This window comes from Zonotrichia leucophrys, chromosome 20 (assembly GCF_028769735.1).
Source record: "Zonotrichia leucophrys gambelii isolate GWCS_2022_RI chromosome 20, RI_Zleu_2.0, whole genome shotgun sequence".
Classification (NCBI taxonomy): Eukaryota; Metazoa; Chordata; class Aves; order Passeriformes; family Passerellidae; genus Zonotrichia; species Zonotrichia leucophrys.
The window spans coordinates 3,735,655-3,761,230 of record NC_088189.1 but is presented as its reverse complement, the minus strand read 5'-3'; the positions used below and the strand labels follow the sequence as shown (position 1 = coordinate 3,761,230).

General features: G+C 37.3%; 1 protein-coding gene across 1 annotated transcript; it reads left to right on the top strand.

Moving 5' to 3' along the window:
• The first annotated feature begins 587 nt into the window (after positions 1–587).
• Positions 588–25,576, top strand: SYCP2 (synaptonemal complex protein 2). The gene is made up of 45 exons (XM_064729896.1): positions 588–697; positions 1,422–1,470; positions 2,066–2,206; positions 2,452–2,580; positions 3,826–3,930; positions 4,486–4,510; positions 5,235–5,320; positions 6,171–6,259; positions 6,779–6,813; positions 7,410–7,552; positions 7,632–7,684; positions 7,825–7,870; positions 8,057–8,152; positions 8,278–8,338; positions 8,892–9,040; positions 9,847–9,921; positions 10,366–10,524; positions 11,312–11,411; positions 11,939–12,057; positions 12,934–12,994; positions 13,089–13,146; positions 13,347–13,483; positions 13,779–13,876; positions 14,106–14,224; positions 14,465–14,495; positions 14,773–14,837; positions 14,943–15,000; positions 15,649–15,704; positions 16,273–16,321; positions 16,439–16,613; positions 16,998–17,068; positions 17,462–17,641; positions 18,379–18,562; positions 20,319–20,563; positions 20,678–20,848; positions 20,970–21,134; positions 21,747–21,837; positions 22,344–22,505; positions 22,790–22,917; positions 23,108–23,202; positions 23,286–23,385; positions 23,788–23,846; positions 24,158–24,236; positions 24,641–24,697; positions 25,042–25,576. The coding sequence occupies exons 2-45, from the start codon at positions 1,447–1,449 to the stop codon at positions 25,108–25,110; spliced, it is 4,398 nt and encodes a 1,465-aa protein (XP_064585966.1). The 5' UTR covers positions 588–697; positions 1,422–1,446; the 3' UTR covers positions 25,111–25,576.

Here is a 25,576-nt window from a genome sequence, read left to right as displayed (position 1 = left end):
TTTGTGATATGGCAACAGATACAGCAATAGCACACCAGTACAGGTGAAGCCCCCCTTTTCGCACTGTCGGACTCCATTTAAACACATTATCCAGTACTGCTGGATTCCATTTAAGCACATTATCCAGTGCACTGCTGGGTTCCACTTAAGCACATTATCCAGTTCCCTCTGCATAGTAAACACCACAGACGTCAGTGGAAGCCTTTAGCCCGCAGCAGGTCTGTAACCGAGCGTGCCTTTGCACCTACTCGGGCAGTGAAAGCGCTTCTAAATTTAGCACAGGAATGGATTACACTGGTTTAGCCAGCCATGCCCAGTAATTCCTGTGTGTGCACGGAAATCAGCCCCGAACAGCGGCTGTAGACAAAGGCAAGGGCGGTGCCCCAGCAACGCCCGCCGCGCTGAGGGCGCTCCCGCCGGCCGCGCTGAGGGCACGCAGGGCCCGCCCCCCGCCGCTCGCCATTGGCCCGCTCCCGCGCTGCCGAGCCCTGATTGGCCGGCGGGGCCCGCGGGGCGCGGCCCGCGCTGAGGGCGGGCGGTGAGGCCGGGTCGGGCCGGGGCGGGCAGCGGGGCCTGGAGGGTGGAGAAGGGAATTGGGATTCCTCCTCAGGGCTGTGGGAGCGGGCCGGAGACAGCAGAGCTGAGAGCTGCCAGCACGGGCCTCAGAGGAGCCCCCTGTGTTCTTGTGTTGGAAAAAGTAACTAAAAATCACCCGGTTTTGTTATTTCTGTGTTATTTAGTGCAGGAGTAGCTAGGCTGTGTCCCAGTTCCCTATCTTTAATCATTATTTGTTTTGACTGTATAATGTCTGGGACGTGGAGACCAAAGCTGCAGTATTGACTGCACATGGTTTGGTTGGTCTAAAATAATTCATACAAAGCGTGAACAGATTCGTTGGTTTTCTTAAATGTCCCACAAAACAATTATTTTTCCTGCCCTTGAGTATTGATACACTATTTTCAGAAACCTCTGTTACCCAGATATTGCTTTTATCTGGTGACAATCACTTTGGAGTCTGTCGCTGTATGTATAATCTAGAAGTCTTTTTGTGTCATTTATTGTATTTGTGTTAAATGATTTAATTCACTATTTTATGGCCAGGCCTCTATGCAGTTTTGCTGTGGACTCGCCTGTGCTGAATAACCTGGCCCTGACCTTCTGTGCTCTGTCCTTGCTGGGCAATCCTGAGGGTCCTGTCAGGCCCCTCTGTGCCTCCAGCCGTGAAACTGAGCATTCCTTCCTCTCCCTTGCTTTAAACAATTGTTTATCCATGCAACAAAGTTTCCTTACATCCCCAGCTGTTTAAACAGCATTTATATAGCACTTATACACTGACAAACTTTGGAGTTCGTAATGTGTTTTTACTGATTCCCAACGTGTTTGCAAAACTTTTTTCAAGTGTGATGATTGTTCCCTTTTAGGCAGCTGAGTTGGTGAATTGCAAAAATGCCAGCCAGGAGTGAGATGCAGGTATGTGCTGATGGAGCAGGATATGATTATTGATTGTTTTAATTACTAACATTTGATTGTAAGGAAAGTCTTTAGTGTGGTGGGAAGAAATTTTCTTTTGACATAGCTGGGTGGAAAGCAGGAGGAACTGGGAATTGCTGCTGATGAAAACAAATCATATGCATTCAACAGAGGTTAATCAACTTAGGGGATACTTAAGATCAAAATGTTGAAATCCAGTTGTAATTGAAAGAAATTTAGAAAGAATAAAGGGGTAAAATGGATAAGGTAACTAAGAAGTGTAAAATACTGAACATACCAAGTAAGGGGCATTGATACAACAAACACTTCTGTAGGAATTTAGATGTAATATGAGGAAACTAAAACCTGTTAAAGCAAATAATTAGAATCTCAGTGCATAAGTATTTGCAAGATAAGCATATTAGATAGGGTGCTCTGCACTTAAGGTTTAATGCTTAATTATTTTGTGATTCGGAATATTTGCTTCAAGTGCAGCAGGCGATTGTGTAAAACTTGCATCAAATCTGTGTTAATTACATGTGTTATATCAGTGTTAAGCATACAGTAATGCAGTTGCTTTGGTTATTGCTTACAGCTTGAAAAGTTAATTGATGAAGCTGCAGGAAAAAAAGATTTCCAATCCTTAGAACAATTTCTGGCCACGGAAGAATGTGAAAATGTCTCTCACAAATGCAGCAAAAACTTTGTCAACAAATTGGATAAGCTTCTGTGTTGGGTAATGTAATCATTGCATCAAAATCATCTACACCATCTTTGGAAGAGGGTGGAAAAGATTTTTTTCATTTGTCTTGATTGACATCAGCAGTTGATTTAAGAACCAAAAATAAATTTTATGAATGAAATCTCTCCTTCAAGCTGCAGTTAAGGTGGCTTTTGAGAACAAAAAAAGGCATCAATTTAATTAAATACATGTTCTTGTGGGACTTCAGACTAAAGCTCATGTTGTAATTTTGATTTCAGGCACTTGACAAACAAGAAGTCAAAAGCATTTCTACTTTACTAAATGCTATTCAGAAATGTGGGAAGAAAATGAGCATAGCAGGAGAAGATGGACTCACAGCAATGATGAAACACGGCCTTGTTGGAAGGATAAGTAAAACCATAAAGCATCTGTGAACTCCTCAATAAATATTATATATATAAATATAAATATATAAATAAATATAAATATATAAATATAAATATATAAATATAAATATATAAATATAAATATATAAACAGGAATAAATGCATGAGCAGTGCTCCAGTGCTGAGCAGCTCAGTGTTTGATTTGGTCCTTGATTGAGTCAGAATTAAGAGATTCCCATAACTTTGCAACAAAAATTGTTCATATTTAAACACTTTTTGTCATGTAACCCCTTCTAAAGGGATGCTGCTCTATCCCAGTGAGGGTTTTGCAAATCATGCAGTATATAATTAATTTAGATATGCTTACAGCAACTGAAACAAGATTATGTATTTTCATGAGCTTTGTTATATTGCTTTTGACTTGGGAATTAGATTTTCCTGGTGCCATTTAAATATTTTTTTTTTGTTAATTCCCACAGCAGTGATTTTGTACCTGCTCTTTCAAAAGATTTTAGTGATTTTCTAATTATTATTTTAACCTGCATGTTAGATGCATTAATAATTTGTAACTCAGCAAAAACTGAACACCAGACCCCACTTCCTTTCTGCTTTCCCCAGAGATTTCACTGCAGAAAATTAATGGCAAAATCAGATGAGAGTTCCTCAATTGCCTTCTCGACTGCTTTAATAATAAACAAATAATGAATAAACAATATAATAATAATAATAACAAACCTGCAAATTAGAAACAACTGTTGAACAAATACTGTTCCCATTGAAACTCATGTAATTTATTGAAACTGAAATTTATTGAAATTGTTTTAGTAACATAAGTACCATTTAAAGTCGTGTAGAACTGGCTGTCTTTTCTTGTTTTGCAGTTACTGAAGCCTGTTGCTTAACAAGGTTTACATTACAAGGGCCCAAAACAATAAATAAAATTTAATAACAAACAAAACCAGGGTGATAACTTTATGCTTGTATTCATCAAACACCACACTTCCATTCAGCCATTATCAATTTTCAGCTGCTTTGTCTGTGGAGGCAGGTGCCAAAGTAGATCTCCAATTTTTGTGTTTAAAAAGTCCTTAAAATCACCCAATTTTGTTAGGCCTGAGTGAAGGATTTCAAACATCTGCTCAGCAGAGTGGGGCTGCTGTTGTTGTTTTAATCAATTTAGAGTTTGTGTAGTTTTACTGAAGTACAATACAAACCATTGTCCTGTTGCAGGCTATTAAAATAGATTTCCCTTTGTTTTCCCTTTACATGGTCAATTGGTTTGAAAAGTTAAAAGGAATTTTGGTCCTCAGAGGAAATGAAAAGAATGAAATGATTACAACTCTGGCTGAGGATTTCTTCATCACGTTGCTGGTAAAAATACATTGATAATAAAATTTGTCAAAGTAATTGTTACTGGTTTAGCAGTAAAAGGACTTTAAATATGTTTCTATTTAATATCTTCCTCAAGTTAACATTACAATGACTTCTGAAATAGATTATAAGTCATTTTGGTTAAACAGTTTGCTGTAGTCATACTAATTTCTGTTCTTGGCTGGCATCATGAAATTAAAAAAAAACAGTAACACTAAATACTGAATTAACAAAAAAAAAAAACCATTAACCTTTATTAAATTCTAATTACACTCATTATTGGGATGCTAATCCAGTATATAAGATCTGTGAGTTCTCTTCATAAAAATTGTTGTCATTGGTGAAATAATTTCAGTAAATTTAACTGAAATATAATTTTGGGAAAAACACACTTGTTAGTAGGGATCATCTCTTAGATTCTTTGTTATTGACAAAATTATTTCAAAATCTTAAATACTTTTAAATTACTTCCTTTGGGTACATTTTTCCTGTGATTTTTTTAATGCTGTAATATTTTCTTTATCAAAATGATTTGGTTTGTTATTTTTATTGCAGGTTGTGTGTGATAGCAGACCTGAAGGTGAGCTAAAAACCAGAAGTGAGAGTTTAAAATATCTTTTTCAGGACACACATAGGACCACTTTTCTCATTCCTGTGGCATCACCTTTAGTTTGGGGTTTCTCTATGGACACATTTCCTTGTAGCTTTCTGTTGCCAGTAATAAAAAAGCTCAATAAGTTCCAGAGATGACAAATTACCTGAGTTATTCCTAAAATAAGTTGTTTCTAAGGTCCTGTCCCAGCTGAGCACAGCCCACTGATCCTTCCTGATTGGCCTTGTCCTTGTGAGTGTCACCCTGCCCTTCCCTTTCAGTGTGGCACTGGGGGAAAGGCCCTGCAGACTCTTTGGTGTCAGGAACAAAGTGAAAAATTCATTTCCTTGGCCCTGGGGAGACAAATTCCAGCACCTGAGTTGTGTCTCAGAGAGCTGAGTTATGGAATTGACCAATTCAATGTAAAAAATTAATAAATCTCCTACCCAGGGGAATTACACAGTGATGCACAGGAGTAGAAACATGCTTATTATAAATTGAAATAACTATTCTGTTTTACATATAAAATGTATATATACAATATAAAATATATATATACATATAAAATGTATATATACAATATACAATCCTTTATAAAAAGACAGACACACTGTATTTAATTTCTAAATGAAAATGAATCCTTTCCCAAATGTTTATGAGGGACATCCTAACAGACTCTTGACAACTCTTTGATTTCTTTCTTTCCTGTTAGGTAAAATGCAAATACTAGAAAACTTCCTTCTGAGAACATGTTCCCTCATTACTGATGCAAGAATTAATATTTATGTTCAGCAGGAGGTAAACATCCTTCTTTCTAAGCAGCAGTTTAGAAAGTTAGTGTGTTAAACTTTGTGGAGACAATTCTTTAACAAAAAAGAGAATATTGTAGTGCTCTAGAAGCATTGTATCATGTTTTTCTGGCAATGTTTGTTGTTTATATGTTGGAGTATTTCAGATTACTGACCTGTGGTTTTGGGGCTTTTTGTTTGGTTTTTGGGGTTTTTTTTTTTTTTTTAAGAGTAAATTCCAAACCAGTGATATTAAAGTTCTGGTGAGGAAGCTGTAGAAAAGCATAAGGAAAAAATGAGCTTTGCAAGTGCTAGAAATAGGATTGAGGCTGTTGGTTGTAAATTCTTTAGTCACCTGCAGGAAATTTGCATTCCTTCCAGTACCTCCAAATTTCTCCTGTTTGTTTTAGTAACCTCATGTTGTCAGGGGTTTTCCCTCTAAAGAAAGGGAAATGACAAAAAAGTCTTTTGTAAAGGCTACATCCCCAAAGGAAAATGTTTTTTTAATTTAAAATTTAAGGTACACTTATATTTAATAGCTAATTTAAGGTACACTTGAGCTCAGCAATCAACTTTAGACACAATTCTGGCTTTGGAAGATTTTTCTTTATTTAAACCTGCAAATAAGGAACAACTGTTGAACAACTACTGTTCCCATTGAAACTAAAGTAGTTTATTGAAATTGAGGTTGTTTTAGCATGATAAATACCATTTAAAGTCATGTAAAATTTGTTGTCTTTTCTTGTTTTGCAGTTACTTAAGCTTTCTTCAGTGGTATGAAATACATTATTATTATTCAAAATAAGAATAACTCAGTTTAACAAACTTACTTTATATTCCCTTTTTTCCACTCTTCTTAGGTAATAAAAAAACTGAATTTATTGCTTGACCACATCCCTCAAGATTCCAAGAAAAATATTCTTTCTACAAAGGAGATGTTGCTTGTCATGTAAATGACCTTCAGTGTATTTTTATAGCATTCCATCATTTGCAGGGTTGGGAGGGGGTTTTTACTGTGCTGTTGTGCAGATTGGGCCCTGTTTAACTCAACTTCTGCACTTGCTGTGAGCTCTCAGTGGTGGTTGGGGACTGGTGTTCTCATGGGTTATTCCCCATCAGAAGCCTGAATTTTCCTCTTTCCCAGTCTGAATTCTCCCCATCCCACTGGTCACACAATAATTAAACTCCTGTTTGTAAGGATGTGCTGGCAGCACAGTGGGTCAGTCACTGGAAGGTTGAGCTGTTTGCACTGGAAATCATTTTACTTCAGAAAAGCCAATAGAGTCAAAATTGTATCTGTCAGGTGATTCAGGTCCCAGGCACTGCTCCCAGAGGTATTTACCCCTTGGAACTCTTAACAGTTCCATGGAATTTGGGGGTTTTCTCATACTTTGAAAGTTTATGATAAATTTATTATTTGGCTTTGTGTTGCTGTCACATTTTGATGAAATGTCCCTTTGTTTGGCAGGAGTGAAATGGGGAGGACAATTTTGGATTCTGGAGGTGAGCATGGGACTTAATTTAGTATTGAGCTTAAAAATTAGCTGCAGACCCATGAAGAAACTAAAGGCATTTGGAAGCTGCAGAATGTTATGGTTAAGGTTACCTGAAAAATATAAATACTGCATGAAAACAGTCTGCAACTGGAATGTTTCTGTCTGTTCAGTGTATGGAAAACTCATGGAAATTTTTTGATTTTCTAGAATCAAAGTTTTCAAATAGGAAAAATGATAAACAAGTCAATCTTTGAGGCTGGGTAGCAGTACTGGAACTTCCCTCAGGGATCACTTTGGTATCCAGCAATTCCCCAGCTCAGAGAGATGAAACTTGAAAATTCCTCTCTCTTGTTTCAACACCTGGGGTGGCTCTGACAGTGGTGGAAAGTTTGAAAAATTTTGAGAAATAACTTGTTTAGCCATTGTTATTCCCACAGTTCTTTTTCGAATTACCCTTTCTGGGTTGCATGTTTGGATCTGGTGGGATCTAGGTTATGTTCAGCACTGCTTACCCCAATTTCCTGCTAAAATGCTTTAGATGCTTTCCATCTCCCACCTCAGTGGTTATTGAATGTGCTGCTGTGTGAATTCCTTGTGCTGCAGACTATGACACACAAGTGGCCATCACAGAGGCTCTGTGCAGGATGGTGTCAGAGAGGCAAAGGAGAGCTCTGGCCTCCCAGTGGTTCCCCATGGAGTTCGTGTCCACTGCATTTAAAGGAATTAAAGATTCAGAGTTTGAGACAGTAAGTCACATGAAAAACATTGCCAGGGAGGGAAATTTCCATCTTACAATTCTTTAAGAAATTTCTGTGTTTTTAATAGGATTGCAGAAAATTTCTCAACCAGGTGAATGGCATGCTTGGAGACAAAAGAAGGTAAAACTGATTTTTTTTTTAGGATTTTATGTTGTGATTAAATTTCATGTTACAACCTTGGGGTAAAAATCACTTGTTCAGATCTGCAAAATTTATTTACAGCATTACAGAATACTTGAAAAAATATCCTTTTCTTACAGGGTTTTTACATTCCCATGTTTATCAGCAGCTCTTGATGAGTATGAGGTAAGGTTTTCTGCCTTCTAGTTAAGAAAAAATAGAGATAAAAATAAGAAAATTACCTTTTTTCAGAAGTATAAAATAGGCATGGACTGAAAGTTTGTCAGGGGTTCAGACCAACATGAGACTTCTTAGCTGGTAGTAATCAGTGCTCTCTGCTCTTGCTGTTTTATCTTATTCTTTTTGTTTTAGCTGCAGATACCATCAGATGAAAACCTGGAAGAGTTTTGGGTTGATTTCAACATTGGCAGCAGGAGCATTTCCTTCTATGTGGCAGCAGAGGATGCAGTAAGCTGAGTTTTGTCTCCCTCTGGCTTCTCCCGAGGCAGCAAATCCACATTCTTTTAATTGTGATAGAATAGAATTTCTTTTAATTGTGATATAACTCATAATAAATGTGTTTTTCATATAAGGACCAGCAGTGGGAAACAGTCATTATACAAGAAGAAGATGTCAACATGTACAGCCTGGAAGGTATTTGAACTCAAAAATGGGACCTTTCATTGTATTCTAACTTGGATTTTCAATCTCATTTCAATTTGATTAACCTTAAAGTACTGACTTCACTCTAGCAAAGCAGAATTCTCACTTAAAATATTGTAGGAGCTGTTTTTATCAGGGACAAAACTGCACTGCAGTCACAGCTGCACTTTGGGTATGCTGGTGTGATTTTAGGGAAACAATTTAATAATTATGCCTTAGAGTTATTTCAATACAAAACAGGGCATAAAGCAATGGCAGGTAACAATATTCCTTTTGTACTTGTTAGAACAGTAAATATCTGTCATTTGTCTGCAGCTATAGTAACCTTCAAAGAAAAATCTGTTTAATAATATACAGAATAAGTATTTCTAAAATACAAACATTAGAATTTTTTTGCTAATAAAATTATTGTAGATTAGAGGGAATTAAATAAAATATTAATCTTAGTACCTGAACTGAAGAATGTGTCATGTGTTGACAAAGATTGTATAAGATGCTGTTTAATTGAAATGAAGCTGCTTTTCAAATTTTTTTTTTTGTTCAGAAAACAATTCAAAGAAATTATTAACAATAGATCTAAAAAGCCCAATGAGTGTGGGCACTCTTGAAGGAGAGAAATTCCTTTTCTCTTTTGATTCTATCTTGGAAATCAAAGATGTGACCATAAAGATTTATGGATTTCATAAATGCAAGGTAAGATTTAAACACCTTTTTCAATAGTTTTAAATTGATTCAAACTCGATGTCTCATTGCCATTTGAAATTTCCAGCTGGGATTATTGGAATCTTTCCCTACCAAGAGTTTCTCTGAACATCCCTGCTACAGAACTCATCATGTGCTGAGCTTTGGGAAAGATGCTTAATAAGGACAAGGGGAAATGGCCTCAAGTTGCACCAGGGGAGGCTTTGGTTGGATTTTGGCAAAATCTTTCCACTGGAAAAGAAAAAAAGAAAAAAAGTTATCCAGGCCTGGCCCAGGCTGCCAGAGCAGGGGTGGAGTTCCCATCCCTGGGGTTATTTGAGGCACACAGGGATGTGGCACTTGGGGACATGGGTTAGAGCTCAGCAGTGCTGGACTCAGCACTGAAATGGTTCTTTCATTCCAACATTGAAAATGAATTGCAACAAAAATTTCCAGGCTGCAAAGAGAACACAACACCTTAACGTCAAATTGTGCATATTGAATTTTAAATTTTCCAGAAATGCAGCCTGGTTGCTTACAAATCCTTCCAGAAATGATTCATGAGCTGTCTTGTTTTGCAGTGCAATTAACACTCTTGAATTTACTCATTTAGTAAAACATTCCAGCAAGCCTCACCTTACTCCTTTCTGCTTCTAACAAACTGCTGTGTCCTGAGCTCTGACTGAGGAACTCCTGAGGGGTGAAACTGCTGTGAATTTGTACAATCTGATTTCAGACACTTATGATCTCTCACTGAAATATTTTGTTTCTTGTTTAAAAAAAGAGCAGAGTGTCTGTTTTGACAAATCCCTTTGCAGGATTTCAGCAAGAAGCAGTCCACGTCAGTAGTCAAAACAAGTGTCCACATTGTGTTTGATGAAAGTGGATCACAGGTATTCTGCCTCAGTGGGCTGAGATGGTTTCTTGGGGTTGTTTAATTAGTCTGATTATTCATCATTTATAAACAGTAAAAACAAGGACTTTAAAATATTAACAAGCACAGATAAGTCTAAAGCCAGGCAACTGGTGTCTAGTATGTATGTATTGTGGTTTTGGGGAGATATTAATATCCAAATCATAGAACAAAACAGACAAATATGCACAGGGCAAGTTCTTTTATGTGCATTGTTATTTGAAAACCCATCCTTGTAACAAAAATAGTAATTAAGTTGGAAGTTTTTCAAACTAAAAGTCTGTAACCTCTGAATTTTTTAGAATCTCCAGTGGGGGATGTGTTACTTGGGGTAAAGAAGATGCTATGTGTGTTTGTATAAAAATAAAACATTATAAAATCCAAATATTGTATACAAATTAAAAGAAATTAAAATACCCTATAGGTAATGGTACCAGAAAGTCAGTTGTCACCAGGATTCAAAGAAAAGTCTGGAGAGGAGAAGGAGAAACTCAGTAAATACAAAGCTCAGCAATCTCCTGGAAATTTGAGGAATCAGAGTAAAAGTAACAGTCAAGAAAAACTCCAAGGTGATTCCTCCAAGGTAAGCAGGGTTGTCAAAAAAAGAGGAGTAGGGAGAAAATGCATGTCAGTTTAAATATTTGTAGTATTTAATAGTCTAAACACCTTATTTGACAGCTGGAATATAGTCAGTACTGTAATAAAAATTTGATTGTTTTTCTTATGGCTTGACACTAAGCTAGAAAAAAATTTGTTGGTATTTTGAAACTCCAGTAACGTGCAGAAATAAAAATGAATTGTTAATGACCTTTAGACCACAATGCTCTGAGAGTTCTCTTTAAAGAGAAGTTTCTGAGGATTTGCTCAGATGTCCTGGATGGAAAAGTGAAGTTTGGCCTCAAGGATGTAGCCCTGCTGGAGAGGGGCTACAAACTGAAACAGTTACTGTGTTCCTGGGGCAGTACTGGGTGTTCAGAAACCAATTTCTCCTTAGTTTGGAGCTTTTAGAATCTCCAGGGAATCCCTTGGTGAACAAGGGACAGGATTTGCCCATACTTCATCGAATTAATTTAGAAAACAAAACCCACAAATCTCAGTTTAAAAATATTTTGTTGAAATACAACTGCATAAAAATCACATTGCATAAAAATCACATTGCATAAAAATCACATTGCATAAAAATCACACTGCATAAAAATCACATTGCATAAAAATCACATTGCATAAAAATCACATTGCCCTGATGCCTGCAGCAGCAACAATTGACACTCCAAAAATGGACAAGAGGCTCTTGGCAATAAATATTCTGAATTCTTGTGCTGTCATCCTTAAATCAGTGTGTTATGGTCAAGTTCTTTCTGCTCCTCAAGGTAACTCCATCCCGTAAAAGGAAAGTGTCTGAAGCATCTATGCAAGTTCCTAGAACTGCAAGTGTGTCCACAAGGAGTTCCTCTTTTTTTATCAGCACATGTAAGTTTGCAAGTGCTTTCAGGGTAAAAATACACTGTGAATGGTCTTTGATACTCAGGCATGAACTGTGATCCTTGGCACAGCTGGAAATGAAAAGGAGAGAGAGAAAATCTCCTGAGCAGATTTTAAAACTTGAAATGTTTAAGGGGCACTTGCTGCTGGTGCCCAGACAGGGGGAACTGCCCAGGGTCACCTGGAACTTCTGCTGCTGTCAGGAACCAGCTGAGAGCTCAGTAAAAATATACAAAAAATTACACTGAAGTCTTTAAATAGAAACCAACTGGTTTGTAGCAGATCCAGCCTGTAACAAGCTTTGCTTCTGCCTCCAGACATCCACAGTCATTGAGCTCCTCATCTCCCCATAGCAGAGTTGGAATAAATGGAATTATTAAAGGTCCAGAAGGGGCTGCTATCAAAACTAATCAGCTTTTGTTGGAGTTTGTGGAATAGCTGGGATAGTGGGCAGAACATTTCCTTTTGTAATGGGAGAACTGATGGAGTTCTACCACGTCTCTGTTTTGTTTCAGCCACTCCTTTTAAAGGGAGGTATAAATTGCCTTTGGAAATGACCAGCTCTGCTAACAGGTCTGACAATGGAACAATAAATGAGAGCAGAACCAAGAGTTTCTATGAGGAGCCTCCTGCAGTATGCATGTCCTCTGTAGCTAAGTCCTTTTCTTAGAATAACATTCATTTCTATTCTAATTTGTTCCTAATTCATATTTTAAAGGGCTAAAGTTTTACAGGTAGCAAGTCACTTTTAGAAAACAGTATGTTTTACTTTATTGCATTATATTTCCTTGCCCTCTGAAATTCAGGTTTGACATGTTTAAAGTCAGACTGAACTCTAACAAAATTAGGCCCAATTTGCATTCACTCATCAGTCCTAACCCCAGAATTATCTTGCTTTTTTCTGGAACCTCAGTTCTTCCTTTGTGTATAATAGGAGAAATGTGCATGCAATAACTTCTGATTTGCTATGCAGCAGTGAAATAGCCCTAAAACAGAGAATACACTCAGCTGTGCTTGTGAAATGTTCATGTCTTCAGCTTGCAGCATTTAAAGCATTGATTTTTTTAGTACATTTTTGGTCAGGCTTTCACTACTATAAAGCAAAAATACACAAATGTTGTAAATGTCTGCCTTGCTCAGATTCAGGTCAAGCCCCAGACTATGGGACTCTGAAGCATTTTTTGATACAGCCATGCTTTGAAAAGGGCTGTCATGTACAGAATGTTTTGTTTAGAGCATTTCTTTGGCTTTTATGGGCTCTGAGTAGCAGTGTTACTGTGCTTCCCAGAACGGGCAGAGATGCACAGCAGACAATGAATTCTGTGAAACAGCCCAGATTAGGAAGTCAGATACCAGGAATGAGGCAGAAATACATGGAAGGTACTGGAACAGCACTTCCATGAAATGAGAACAAGAAAGTCATGTTTGATTAGAGAAAGCACAAATTTATGATGTTGTACTGCCTATGGTCCTGCACTAATATTTCCTTTTGGGTGTCATTCCACTGTAGCAAATCCGTTCTGAAGCAGTCATAAAAATGGTACCAGAGGCCACAGAAAAGAAAGCTTTAGGCAAGTAATTTTACAAGCATTGGCAGTCCTTTTAAAATTATTTTAATTTTTTCTTTTGCCATAATAATTGACACCAAATTAATGTCTCATTTAGATGAAGTGTTAGATATTGTTCCTGATTCTCAGCCAGTTGGGAGAAGCCACAAACCTTTGTAAGTACTGGAAAAAAATTCCAAGTCATTGTTGTCAGTCACTTTGAAGGGAGGATTTTCAAGCATCACCAGAATTGATATTTTGTTGCAATGTAAAATGCTTTGCCATCTCTAAGATTGAATCATTTTCCTATTTATGATACACTTTTATTATAATTAAGACTCAAGTTCTGACAGTAGGATGGTGTTGTCTTTGTTAGGCTGCCTGGTCTTTTGGAGACTTCTTTTGATAAAACTGAAACGTGGAAAAAAAGAACATTCCCTCTTCCTGAGAAGAATGGAACAGCTGGGGACAAGCAAAAGGCAAATCTGTCACTGGCACGTGCATCCCACCCAGGTGATGGTCACACTTTGCCAACAATAGAGTCAGAGAAATGAACTTGCAATAATGATTGTTTTTTCCTTTATTACTATTGGTAGTGAAAGAGCTGTGACACAAAAAGCATTTATTCAGCTTTTTGAAGTACCTCTCCATGTAAACAAATGAAAAAAAAACAGAACCAAGAAAATTAAATTGATCCCATCCTCAGTGGAGGAGTCAGTGTTGATCATTTGGAACACAAACTGTTAAATACAGGAGGGAAAAATACTGAAACTACCACTGAACCATGGGTTAAAAACATTTCTTCCAGCCAGAGTGTGTGACACATCTTTCCATTCTGATCTTGCACAAGAGGACCCTGATGCTCTCCTCAGAAAAGAGACTGCAAACCCAAAACAGTCCAAGACAGTGAGTTTTTAACCTTTGTTTCTTTCACTTGCATTTAAGAGAATTGTCCCATTTTCAGTGATTCAAAACTGGTGGGTTTTCTGTCATGCAAGGGAAAATGGTTCTCAAATTAACGTAATTTAATCCGTTAAGAGGCATTTCATGAAGTTTAGGGGGTTCTTAAGAACCTGAAGTTCTGTTTGCAGCTTTGTTCTTCTGTTGAATGTTGAGTGTTAAACTGTTTTTATAGAAACCAAAGTCTAAAGAAATGGCAGATGCAGCCAAATCACTGATCAGTAAAATCAGTGACAGATACAGAGACAAGAGTGATGAGAAGAGCAAAGCAAGAGATTCCCTGGGCTTTAACAGGTACAATGTGAAATATTTCCTTTTGTGCTGAGTTTTTGTGTGCCTCTGGTGTCTCTGTGATGTACCCATGAATGCTGATAAATGAAAGGGGCTGGGCTCTTTTAATCCATCTTTTAATTGATGTTGTATTTAAATGCATGAATAAATTTACTGGGTTTGATGAGTTTTTTTTTTTATATAGGCAGTGTTGTAATGCATATATTCTAATTAGCATTTAACAAAATGTATCTTTATTTTTAGGACACTTTTAAACAAATCCAGGTTCTCCAAGGTAACACATTTGTGCTTTTTTTTGGAATTGTTTTTAATATGTAAATACATGGTGGAAGTCAATAGGTGTAAAGGGAAAGTTCATAAATACCATTCAATATTAATGATCTGTAGATGTTAATGATGCATTGGCTGCAGATTTGTTTTGCCATATTGAACTGTTGCTAATCAACCTGATTATCTTCATAATGAACTAAAGAAGTTGCTTTTTGAGATGACAGTGTCTATGAAGCACAGTCCAAATTTGACAGAGCAGCTAACTTCTCTTTTATGGATAGGAAGAAGTTCAGGACAGGACCCTAAAAACTGCTTCTTTTCTTAATATAACTGCTGGTCATGATCTGTAAGTAGTTACAACATTTTCAAACACAGTTTCTGATTGCCCACACCTGATTCTGTGAACTTTTCATTAATTCAGTCACAAAATTGATCTCTGCCTGTTTGACAGGGATGATGTCTACAACTTTAACATCAGCGGGTTTAATGAGCCTACAATCAAGCTTGGAGTAAGAAATAACTAAAATTTATGTTATGAATAGAATAGAAAGGAAATCAGTCAAATGTTGTACTGAAAGTATAATTAAGATCTGAAAATTCAAATTATATCAGTAAACTGAGTGGGGCAGAAAGTTTGTCTTGTAAATACCTCCAGAATTCTCAAATATTGAACAATATGCTCAATATGACTTCAGATTCTGGCCACTTCAGGCTGTGATGATGTTTTTCCTGAATTAAGAATTAAACAGTGTGTTAGGAGTATCATTATTTTAAATTATCCTGAAAATGTTATTGGCATCTTTCTAATCCTCATTTTAAAGACATCTTTGTGCAGATATTTTAGCAAAAAGAAAATCTAATGATGATAAAAGGGAGTTTTGCTTCTTGTGGCTCAGTGAATTGGGGAAGGTTGTGAAGCAGGTGGGTGGGAGCTCTTGTATTGCTCTGAGATAGCTCCAGTCAGTTGTATTGGTTTTAACTGTCAGCTCTATTAAATAAATTCTATAAGACAGAAATTAATGACCCTTAATTACTGAGTGTAATAACTAAGGATAAAAGCCTCCTTAGCAGTTACTGGCTGGTGGCCTGCTTAATTTTGTACAAATTTTGTAACCATTGAAAATCTTCCTTTGTTTCTTCTCTATTTGCATTTTTAGAGCCAAGAATTGCGTGTGCCTGAGCTGAGTGTTGATACAGAGGCAAACAGGAAAGGGTAGGATGTTCTGTTTTGGTTGCTGATTCTCCTGGAACAGCCTGCACTCTGCAGCAGGCAGTCACAACATTCCAGGCAGTGCTGCCTGACAAGAATATCTTGGCTCTGTTGGTTTTGAAGCAATAAACATTGCTGTGTTCTAGGCTGTGGCCCTTTGGGAAGGTGATAAAAAGGAAAGGATGTGTTCCATGAAGGAAATAGTTTTCCTCATGGAATGCTGCAAGGAGAGAAAGTGCTGAATAGATTGAGATGGTTTTTGGTGAATGATCCTCCTGGAAAGGGCTTTGTTGTTGCTGTGTGCTCCTACTGAAAACTGGGAAACAAAAACAACCTTTAGGGTTTAAGGTGAACAGGGAATCCCAAAATAATGTGGAAACAAAAGTAGATGTCTTTGTTAAAATCCTTAATCCAGATATCATGGGAATAGTAAAAAGCTTTAGAACAACTATTTTAACTATTTTCCAATGTCAATAAAATCTTGTTTATCCTCCCATCTCATTGTGGTAAATAATGCTAAAATTCAGCTTTGTTGCCATGTTTAAAGATGAGTTTTATTTCTCTGATTAAGGAGCACAGCCATCAATAAATCCAGCACAGAAGGGAAGGCAGGAAAGAAGGTAAGGCTCAGATTTTTATGGATCAGCACAGCTTGTCCTCCTGCCTTTAAATCCCAGTTATGTAAGCAGGCTGTGTATAAAAATTAATAACTTAAGAACTTTTTTTGGGTTTTGTAGAGCAGAAACAATCGAGACAAGAAGCATCTCTTCAGTGACTCAGACACAGAAAACAGAGGGGATGACAGCAAGACAGAGATTAGCTGGCTGCAGGAATCCAAGAGGAAACCTAAAGCCCAGATAATTGATTACAGTAGAAGTAAAAAACCAGGGAAACCAATGACCACAGACAAAAGTAAGAAATTTTTTTCATATTTCTGAAGAATGCTGCAGTAATTGGTCCATAGCTACAAAGTGCACAGCATGGTATGTGCTGTGTTGCAAATGTTATGTATTTTTGTTGTCTTGTTGCCAAGCATAAAGAATTTCCAAGTTAGTTCTAATAATTTATAAAGATCAATTTACATAAATTCTGTACTTTAATGTGGAAAACTGTGGAAGGATGGGACAGGTACAAGTTATTGTCAATTTAAAAAATGTCTTTTTCAAAATAATGGGCTGAAAGCAGTTACTGAATCAGTCAATTTGTGGGCATGAAAGTGATTTTGTTATTTTACAGCTGAAACTAATGTCAAACATTTGAGTATTTTCCTGATTTTTCAACCTTCTTGTATTGTAGCAGCAAAAAAATCCTTGGAACCTGCTTTCCACATGGAAAAAGCTAAAGGCAAAAATGCAAATAAGAAAAAGGTAAACGTGAATTTGTACCTAGAATTTTAATATGGATTTAAAATCTCTTAGTTCCCCCCAGCAACTGTTCTAAAATAATTTTTCATAAATATGTGACGTTTCTCCCAGATCACTTGTTAAATACAGTTTATTTTTTCAAGTACTGTATTCTTTTCATATAATATTTAGCTGGTTTTTCAGTCAGGAGTGAGGTAGAATGATTTTCTACATTGGGTGCTGGTTTTAGTGGACTGATGGTTGGATTCTCTGAGCTTTGGTAAAAAGCTTTTTAATTTCAAGTAATCAAATTTCATTTCAAGTCATTTCAAGTAATCAAACCAAGTGATCTGCCATTTTATCTTATGTATCTATTAATCATTCTTGTTAACTGAAGATGATTTTATTCTTCCAAAGATAAACAAATGTAAACCCCAGAATTCAAAACTGGATGAAATGATGGTAAAATCCACCAGAGAAAAACTCCCTCGAAGAGCAGCAGCAACAAAAAATTACAAAGAGCCTTCCAGTTCTGAGTCTGAGCCTGAAGAAAGGATTCCAACATGCACCTCCAGGGAGGAGAAATCCAAAATTCAGGTGTGCAGTTCCACTTGATTATTAAAAATCCATTCCTGCCATGTTTTTCAAAGTAAACTGTGCTCTGCTTTGTACTTGGTACTCCTGAATTTTAAGTGCCCAACATAAGCAAATTGAAGTTAATTTAATATTCTTTTAATATTGCCCCTTTGTTAATGATGAGTATTGAGCTGCTTAGAAAATCAGTCCTGAATAATCTTCTTAGTCATAACAAATTTTGGTTTCTATTTATGAGATTTATTCTGCTGCAAAGAACTACTGTGTGCTGTATTCTGAAAATGTGGCAATATTTTGAAAATGTCCTTAAATTGGGAGGGTTCAGTGAGCCAAATCTTGCTGGTAATGCTGTGTCAGTACATTTCCTGAATATCCAAATGGATTTTTAGTGAAGGAACACTTGTTGCTGAAACATTTTCATTGTTTTAGCATAACTTGTCCATATATATAGTTAGTCTATAACTAACTATATATATGGAAAGGTTTATAAACTTTATTCATTAAATCCTGAAACATCAGTGATTGCCTCCAGTAGTTAGGTAGTTCATAAGAATAGAAATTTGTGTTGAGTTAAAGAAATTCTGAGTTTATTAATGTTGGAAAACCTGATCTGCTTCTGGATTTAATGATGATCCTTCTGCTTGATCAATGTTAATAGATAATAAATCTCTATCTCTGCTTATCAGCTTTCATGGACACTGTGGTTACAAAGATGTTTATATAATTTTGTGTTTTGATAGAAGCACCTGAGTGGGCCAAGCAAGGAATCCAAGCAGCCAAAGGTGCTGCAGGCTGTGCCTGTGGAGCCCAAGAGAGTGGAGAGCTCTGTGCAGAGAGCACTGGCTGAGTGCAGGAGCTCTGCAGGGCAGAGGCAGCTGGAGATGCCCTCAGCTGACAGCCCTGCCTCCCTGGAGACAATGAGATGTAGGTGCTTTCACTGCTCCTTTTAGCAGCACTGGAACAAGAGGTGGAGGTGAATTGAGGGTTATCACAGCAGCACCATTTAATATTATTAAATTATATTATTATATTATTAAATTATATTATTTAATTTATTTTCATCCTTGTACCTGGCACAATGCTCTGTTTTAAATTGGGATGAGAATAATGTTGATTACACCGTAATGTTTTAGTTCTTGCTAAGTTGTGTTTGCCCAACAGCAAAGACTTTTCAGTGCTCCATGCTCTGCCAGTGAGAGGCTCCACAAGAAGCTGTGGGAGGGCATGGTCAGGACAGCTGACCCCAGCTGGTCAAAGGGATATTCCATACCACAGAAGGCCCTGCTCAGTACATCAACTGGGGTGGGGGTGGTTGGAAGGGACCTGTTGCTGCTTGGGGCTGCACTGAGGCCAGTGGTGGTAAGGAATTGTTTTGTGTAATTGCTTGTGTTTCTTAGGTTTTGTTCCTCTCTCTTATTTTCCTGTTTTCATTTTACTTTATTATATTTAAATCATTAGACGGTCACTGTGGTGAGAGAAGGACGAGAATCTTGTTTCTTGATCAGAAGGCTGGATTTATTGATATAAGATATGTAATACATTATAACTATACTAAAAAGAAAAAGAAGTTGCAGAGAGCTGCTCAGCTAAGAATAGAATAGAAGGAATGAATAACAAAGTTCTGTGTGCAGGGAATCTGTCCCTGAGCTGCTCCTGGGATTGGCCTGTAATGGTACACATGGAAGATGAGCCAATCACAGGGACACTGCTACATTTCATTCTTCTTCTGGGGCTCTGCTTCCCAGAAGATGCACAAATGTGAAAGAAAGGATTTCTATGAAAAAATGTCTGCGACAAGGAACGGCTTCTCTTTGTCCCCACCTGGGTTTTAGGGCAAATTTGTTACAGAATCTGCAAAGGAGTGAAAGAAACAGGGCCAGGAGATTTCTTCTCCTTGCAGGGCCGCCTCACTCACCTACCCCCGGCAGCTCCGGTGAGGAAATATTACAGTGACCTTTGATGGTCACTGTGGTGAGAGAAGGACGAGAATCTTGTTCCTTGATCAGAAGGCTGGATTTATTCATATAAGATATGTAATACATTATAACTATACTAAAAAGAAAAAGAAGAGAAGTTGCAGAGAGCTGCTCAGCTAAGAATAGAATAGAAGGAATGAATAACAAAGTTCTGTGTGCAGGGAATCTGTCCCTGAGCTGCTCCTGGGATTGGCCTTTAATGGTACACATGGTACCCAATGGTACCCATGGAAGATGAGCCAATCACAGGGAGACCTGCTGCATTTCACAGCAGCTGATAACAATTGTTTACATTCTTCTTCTGGGGCTCTGCTTCCCAGAAGATGGACAAATGTGAAAGAAAAGATTTCTATGAAAAAAATGTCTGCGACATCTTAACATTTATTTCGTGCTTTTAAAATGAGATATCCCAGAATTCCAGTTGTTGCACAGAATTTAGGGAATTGTATTAGATGTCACTAACACATCTGTAGGTTGGTGCAGTTCTTTGATATCAGGGTAATACAGAAACACGTTATGTCAGTGTTAGAATAAATCTGGTACTGCTGAAACAGAGGCAGAAAGGGGAAGGGTGGCAAGGCCTGTGCCAAATCCCACACATCTGAGACTTGGAAATTGCCAGGGCTGGAGCAGGAGCAGTGTGAGGCTTTGCTGCCCCTGTGCAAGTCCCCCTGTGGTGCTGACAGTGCAGGAATTGTCCCCAGGTGCTGAGAGGGTGTCAGGAGGTGCCAGCCCAGAGCCCAGCTCCAGTGAGAGGTCCCTTGGTCTGCAGGAGTCGTCACCAGGAGACAGGGAAATGCTGAACTCTGAGAAAGGATCCTCTCCCAGTAATTTCTGTCCACAAAACAAGAGTATGCAAAGCCTGGCTGTAACTGAATCCCCTGAGACAGCAAAGTTGGCATTTGGGAGGAAAAGCTTCTCACCAGTTTTCTCAGCTGAAGCATCGTTGGTAAGAGCATTACCCTTTCTCTTGAGTTGTTTTAACTGAAATTGTTCCATTTGCCTGCCAACTGGTTTTTACTACTTCTCTCAATAATGCTTGGGTTTTTTTGTTCATGTGCAGCTCAGCTTAACCACATATAAAACTGTCAGTGGCAAAAACTCCAAGGGAGCTGCAGCAGAAATCTGTAATAATAATGAAGATTCAAGTTTCCACTGTCACATTTCAGACACATTTTCTGTTAAAGGAAAGCTTCAGGATATCACTAAGCCTATCCCCAAGAATAAGGAAGAGGTATGTTCCTGAGTTCTTTGCTCTTCAGAAGAGAACTGCAGCTTTTTGCTTTATCAGCTTACAGTGATGATGTTTAAGGGACATCTCCTTTCAATAATGATTTTTTTCCCTCAACGTGCAGCTCAGCTTAACAGCCTATAAAGCTGACAGTGGAAAACACACAAAGGGAGCTGTGCTGGAAACAGGGAATAACAGTGAGGATTCCAGTCCCCAGTCTGGCTTTTCAGACATTTCTGCTAAAGGCAAGCTCCAGGATGCCACCAAACCTCTCCCTAAGAGTAAAGAGGTGAGTGAGTGCATTCCTTGCTCTCCAGAATGGAGCTGCAGCTTTGCATCTCTGTCATCTCCTCTCCACGTGCTGAGGTTTAGGGGAAATGCATCTCAGAATTTAACACAGATTTTGGGACCTGCTAATAGTTAATTTTTAAATATTGGAGATCAATTAGATAATTGTTTATCATCTGGATAATACAGTGAAAGAATTATTGCCCAACAAGATCAGTTACAATACATATGTAAAAAAATATAACAGGGAGTCAATATTTTCTTAGTGATTTCCAATAAAAAATAAATTATTTTTCACAACATAAATGTGAGTCTGTGGGGAAATGCATCTCAGAATTTAACACAGATTTTGGGACCTGCTAATAGTTAATTTTTAAATATTGGAGATCAATTAGATAATTGTTTATCATCTGGATACAGTGAAAGAATTATTGCCCAACAAGATCAGTTACAATACATATGTAAAAAAATATAACAGGGAGTCAATATTTTCTTAGTGATTTCCAATAAAAAATAAATTATTTTTCACAACATAAATGTGAGTCTGTGATGGACACTTCTAAAAGCAATTTAACTTTGAAGCTAATAAATAAATCAATGACTTTTCTTTTAGGATTGTGTAGCACCATCCCCATTGTCTGCTTCCAGCAGGAGTACAGTACAGTCTTGGATTAGAGAACCTTATTGCCCCATGAATGAGTCAGGTACAGACATTTAATTTAAAGAAAAAAACTTCCTATGTGTCTCCATAAGGGTTGAGAAAAATGTTTTATTTGGCATAAAAATATGGTCAAAGTTTTTAAATCTTCTTATAGTTTATATATTTTCAGTACTATTCAATTTCTTACTCTTTTTCTCATTTTCTGTGTTGTTTTAATTATCACCAAAAAAACCTAAAAATCAGGCTCCAAAATGCAGCTTTAGTAAAGAGTTAGTTGTGCTCCAGATAAAAAGTTAGAGGTGCTCCTGCTGCTACTCTGGGGATAATGGTTTTATCAGAAAAAATCCCAGACTTGCTCATCAGTCAGAGTTCAGTTGAACAGCCCTCTATAAATGTAATGGTTATTAATTTCTATCCAATTCTCATGTTTTAAAGCCAAGATACATCCTCCTAGAGTTTGCATCCAATGTCAATAAAATCTTGTTTATCCTCCCATCTCATTGTGGTAAATAATGCTAAAATTCAGCTTTGTTTCCATGGTTATTGTAGGACCAAGCCTACCAACATTGCACAAACGAACTTACCCCAGTGCCACAGAGGGCAGCTCTGATGAGGCAGAAACAAGCAAAGAGGAGGAAAAGAAAGGAAGGAGAAGAATTAGTTTACAGCCCAAAAAATTATTTAAAACAGATGATGCTGCTACTTGCAAAGGTAGGTCATGGACTGACAGTGCCAAGTTTTAAAATAATGTGACAAATTCAAGTTTTAACAAGGAAAGAGAATCTCTATAAAAAGGCATTTTACATGTTAAAGCAAAGAATAAAAAATGCTAAATATTTAGAGACTGGATCCATAGGAAAAGTCAGAAAATTGATATGCAAATAGAACCAGATTCTAATTGATGATATTATTTTATTTAGAACAAAAGCTGTCCTAACTTCAGACTGGGGACTTTATAATACTGAATTTGACTTTTTTTTTTTTGTTCTCTTCAGTGTCTGAAAGTGTCTCCACTCAATCTGCAAATGACCTGTCTGGTTTGGATGCAGAATTCTGGAAGCCTGATTGCTCAGCCATCAGCATCTGTCAGCAGCTCCAGAAGGAACTTGCCAAGAAAATTGAGGCAAGACCCTTCACGTGCATCTCTGGGGGAGTACATGAGCACATGGGTGACACTTGGCTTGCACCACACCATTACAGTTTTAAAGGGGGTTTGTTGTGATATGAAGCAGTTACAGTACTGAATATTACAGTTTGGGGTTTTTTTTCTAAAGTGCAAATAATCTGAATTTGATGTTAAAACACCTTCTTAGAACCGCTCCAGGAAAATGGACAATTTTAATAAGCAAACACTGAGAGCTGCCCATCAGCGTTTGGCCACCCTGAGTTACCAACTCCATGAATGCAGGTCAGTAATGGCAGAATTCTGGTACAACATCCTTAAAAAGTGCAGTGAATGCCTTCTGCAAGTAACCTGGTTTGTTTTGGTAGGATCAGGCAGCTGGACAAATTTCATTTTACTCTCACTGAGGAGCTTGAGAAGTTTGAAAAGGACTCTCAGTCCCTGAAAATCATGGAAAAAGAATTCTCGGTTTGTATTTTAGTTGTTTGAATGTGGGTAAAAGGGAATTCTTTGGAATCTGTAGATGATTAATATAATCTTTAATTTTCTAAGCTTGTACCTTTTTGCTTCTAGTTGGGTCAAATTTCAAATAATGCCTTTGGGGTGTCAGAGATGCTCTTGGAATGCCAAGGTCACTCTGCATTTTCCTGCATGTACCCACTGCATGAACTCCTGTGTGTTTTTCCTCCTACAATAAACCACAAGTGCTTTAATGGGCTGGGTGTTTCCAGCTCCTGTGGGGGCTGTGTAACTCCTGCCCCTTCTGTGTTCAGCCTGTGGTTGTCATTTCGTTCATATTAGAAATTAATGACTTTTAGTTTGGAAAATCACTTCCCATTGATTAATATCTCTCAATATTTTTCTTTCCAGACCTTTTGGAAAAAGCATTCCCACACTTTTAGTATGTACATGAAAAATGAGCAGCAGAGGTCAGTAGGGTTCACTAATCCTGAGATTTCTGTTCTGTTCACTTGAGGGAGATTGGCACAACTTCTCTTCTCTCTGCAAGTCCTTCTATAAAAGAGAGATGGTTGATGAGAAAATGAGATTAAAATGTTCATGTAATTATTCTCCAGTTAAATTTCTCCACCTAGCTGAGGGACTGTTCCAGCAGTAACAATGATGGGGATATTTATCCATGCTTTAAATGCAAATAGACTCCCAACAATGGGATGTGTTTGTGCTCATTGTAGGAAGTTCTTATGTGGCAAAGCTGTTTAAACTGCCTTTATTTCTTTAGAATTCAGATTCTTAAAACTTCATTTGAAAAGAATATCTACCATTCTGTTGACTGTGAAGAAAATGTTTTTACTTCAGAGGTATGGTGAACTTCTCTTTTGCTTATTGAAATAATTCCTCAGTTGCACCCACAGATACCAATATTGACTTTTTTCCCTGAAGATTTTATCCTCAGCATTATATTAATGATACATAATAATTTTTTTAGCTTTTGCCTTAAAATGTCCCTTAATTTCACAATATTCAGTGTTTATGCCTGGATTTCATCCATGCAAGGTGTGTGCAGTTCTCAGGATTTATTCTGGATTCTGTGACTTTGTTTACTGGTGTTATTCATCCAAGAAAGAAAAAATTGAAAACATCCTTTTCCATAGGCAGGTGCATCTGCAACTCTTGCTTATGACACATTTAGGGAAATCACTGTTTGCTTGAAAATGTGGTGGCAGTTGTGAGCAGAGGAGATGCATTCAGTGTCTTTTTGTAGATGCATCTGCTGAAAGAAGACATAAAAGGACTCCAAGAGAAATTTCTAAAAGAAATGGTAAATAAATTTATCTTGTCCTCTTTTCTTTTTTTTTTTTTTGAAGTTTGAACACTAAATTACTAAAATTTTGATTTCTAGTCCCCTATCAAAAATAAAAGTTAATCAGAATGCAAATGTCACTGACTTTATTTAAAACCTTACCTGAGGGATGGGAGCCACAGGGAGATGTGAATGGACTTGTTTAGTTCTGTCCTAATGCTGAAAAGTTCATCTTTGATAGACTAAGCAGCACGTACAGTGCACCAGGATTGCAATACATGGAATAAAATCTGCCTTTTTTCAAAAGCATGTGGTAAATACAGTGTAATAAAAGTGATAAATGTATTTTTTTTTTTGTACAGCAAGAAGAGGAGCTGTGTAACGTTCGCAGGGGATTGCAGACCTTGTTTCAATCAAAGGCAGAATTCTGAAGTGATTTTTCAGATTCTTTCCTGAAATTCAAGGTGAATATAAACACTTTTGTAATGGAAAACATGGTAACTTTTTCTTTTTTTTTGTCACACTCAAAGACACTACTGTAATGAAAGCATATTTTCCTTAATAATATTGAAATCTGTGTGGATAAGAACTTACCCACTCACCTGTGAGATTTGGAATTATTTTACTGAGTCTGCTAAAATGTAATATGCCATTTTATTTTTAGCAAATGCTACTTCTAAATACTTCTTTAACAATTTTTATAGGTTACTTAACTGACTTGCAGAGAAATCACTTTGAATTTCACTTTGAATCAATGTTTTGATCCAGAATACAAGCCAGGAATTATTTAGGGACCAAACCACCTGGTTTGATTTCAGTCCTGTTTGTCTGTGGTGTTAGACTTCAGCAGGATTTTCTGAGAGAACACTCTCAACACTTCTGTTGGAACTGTATTGC

Excerpts from the sequence above, each read along its gene's own strand:
- SYCP2 (XM_064729896.1), top strand. The coding sequence starts at position 1,447 with ATGCCAGCCAGGAGTGAGATGCAG. Across the intron at positions 11,412-11,938 it reads CTCTTTTTTTATCAGCACAT|CCACTCCTTTTAAAGGGAGG; the intron begins GTAAGTTTGCAA and ends GTTTTGTTTCAG. Across the intron at positions 14,225-14,464 it reads GATTCCCTGGGCTTTAACAG|GACACTTTTAAACAAATCCA; the intron begins GTACAATGTGAA and ends CTTTATTTTTAG.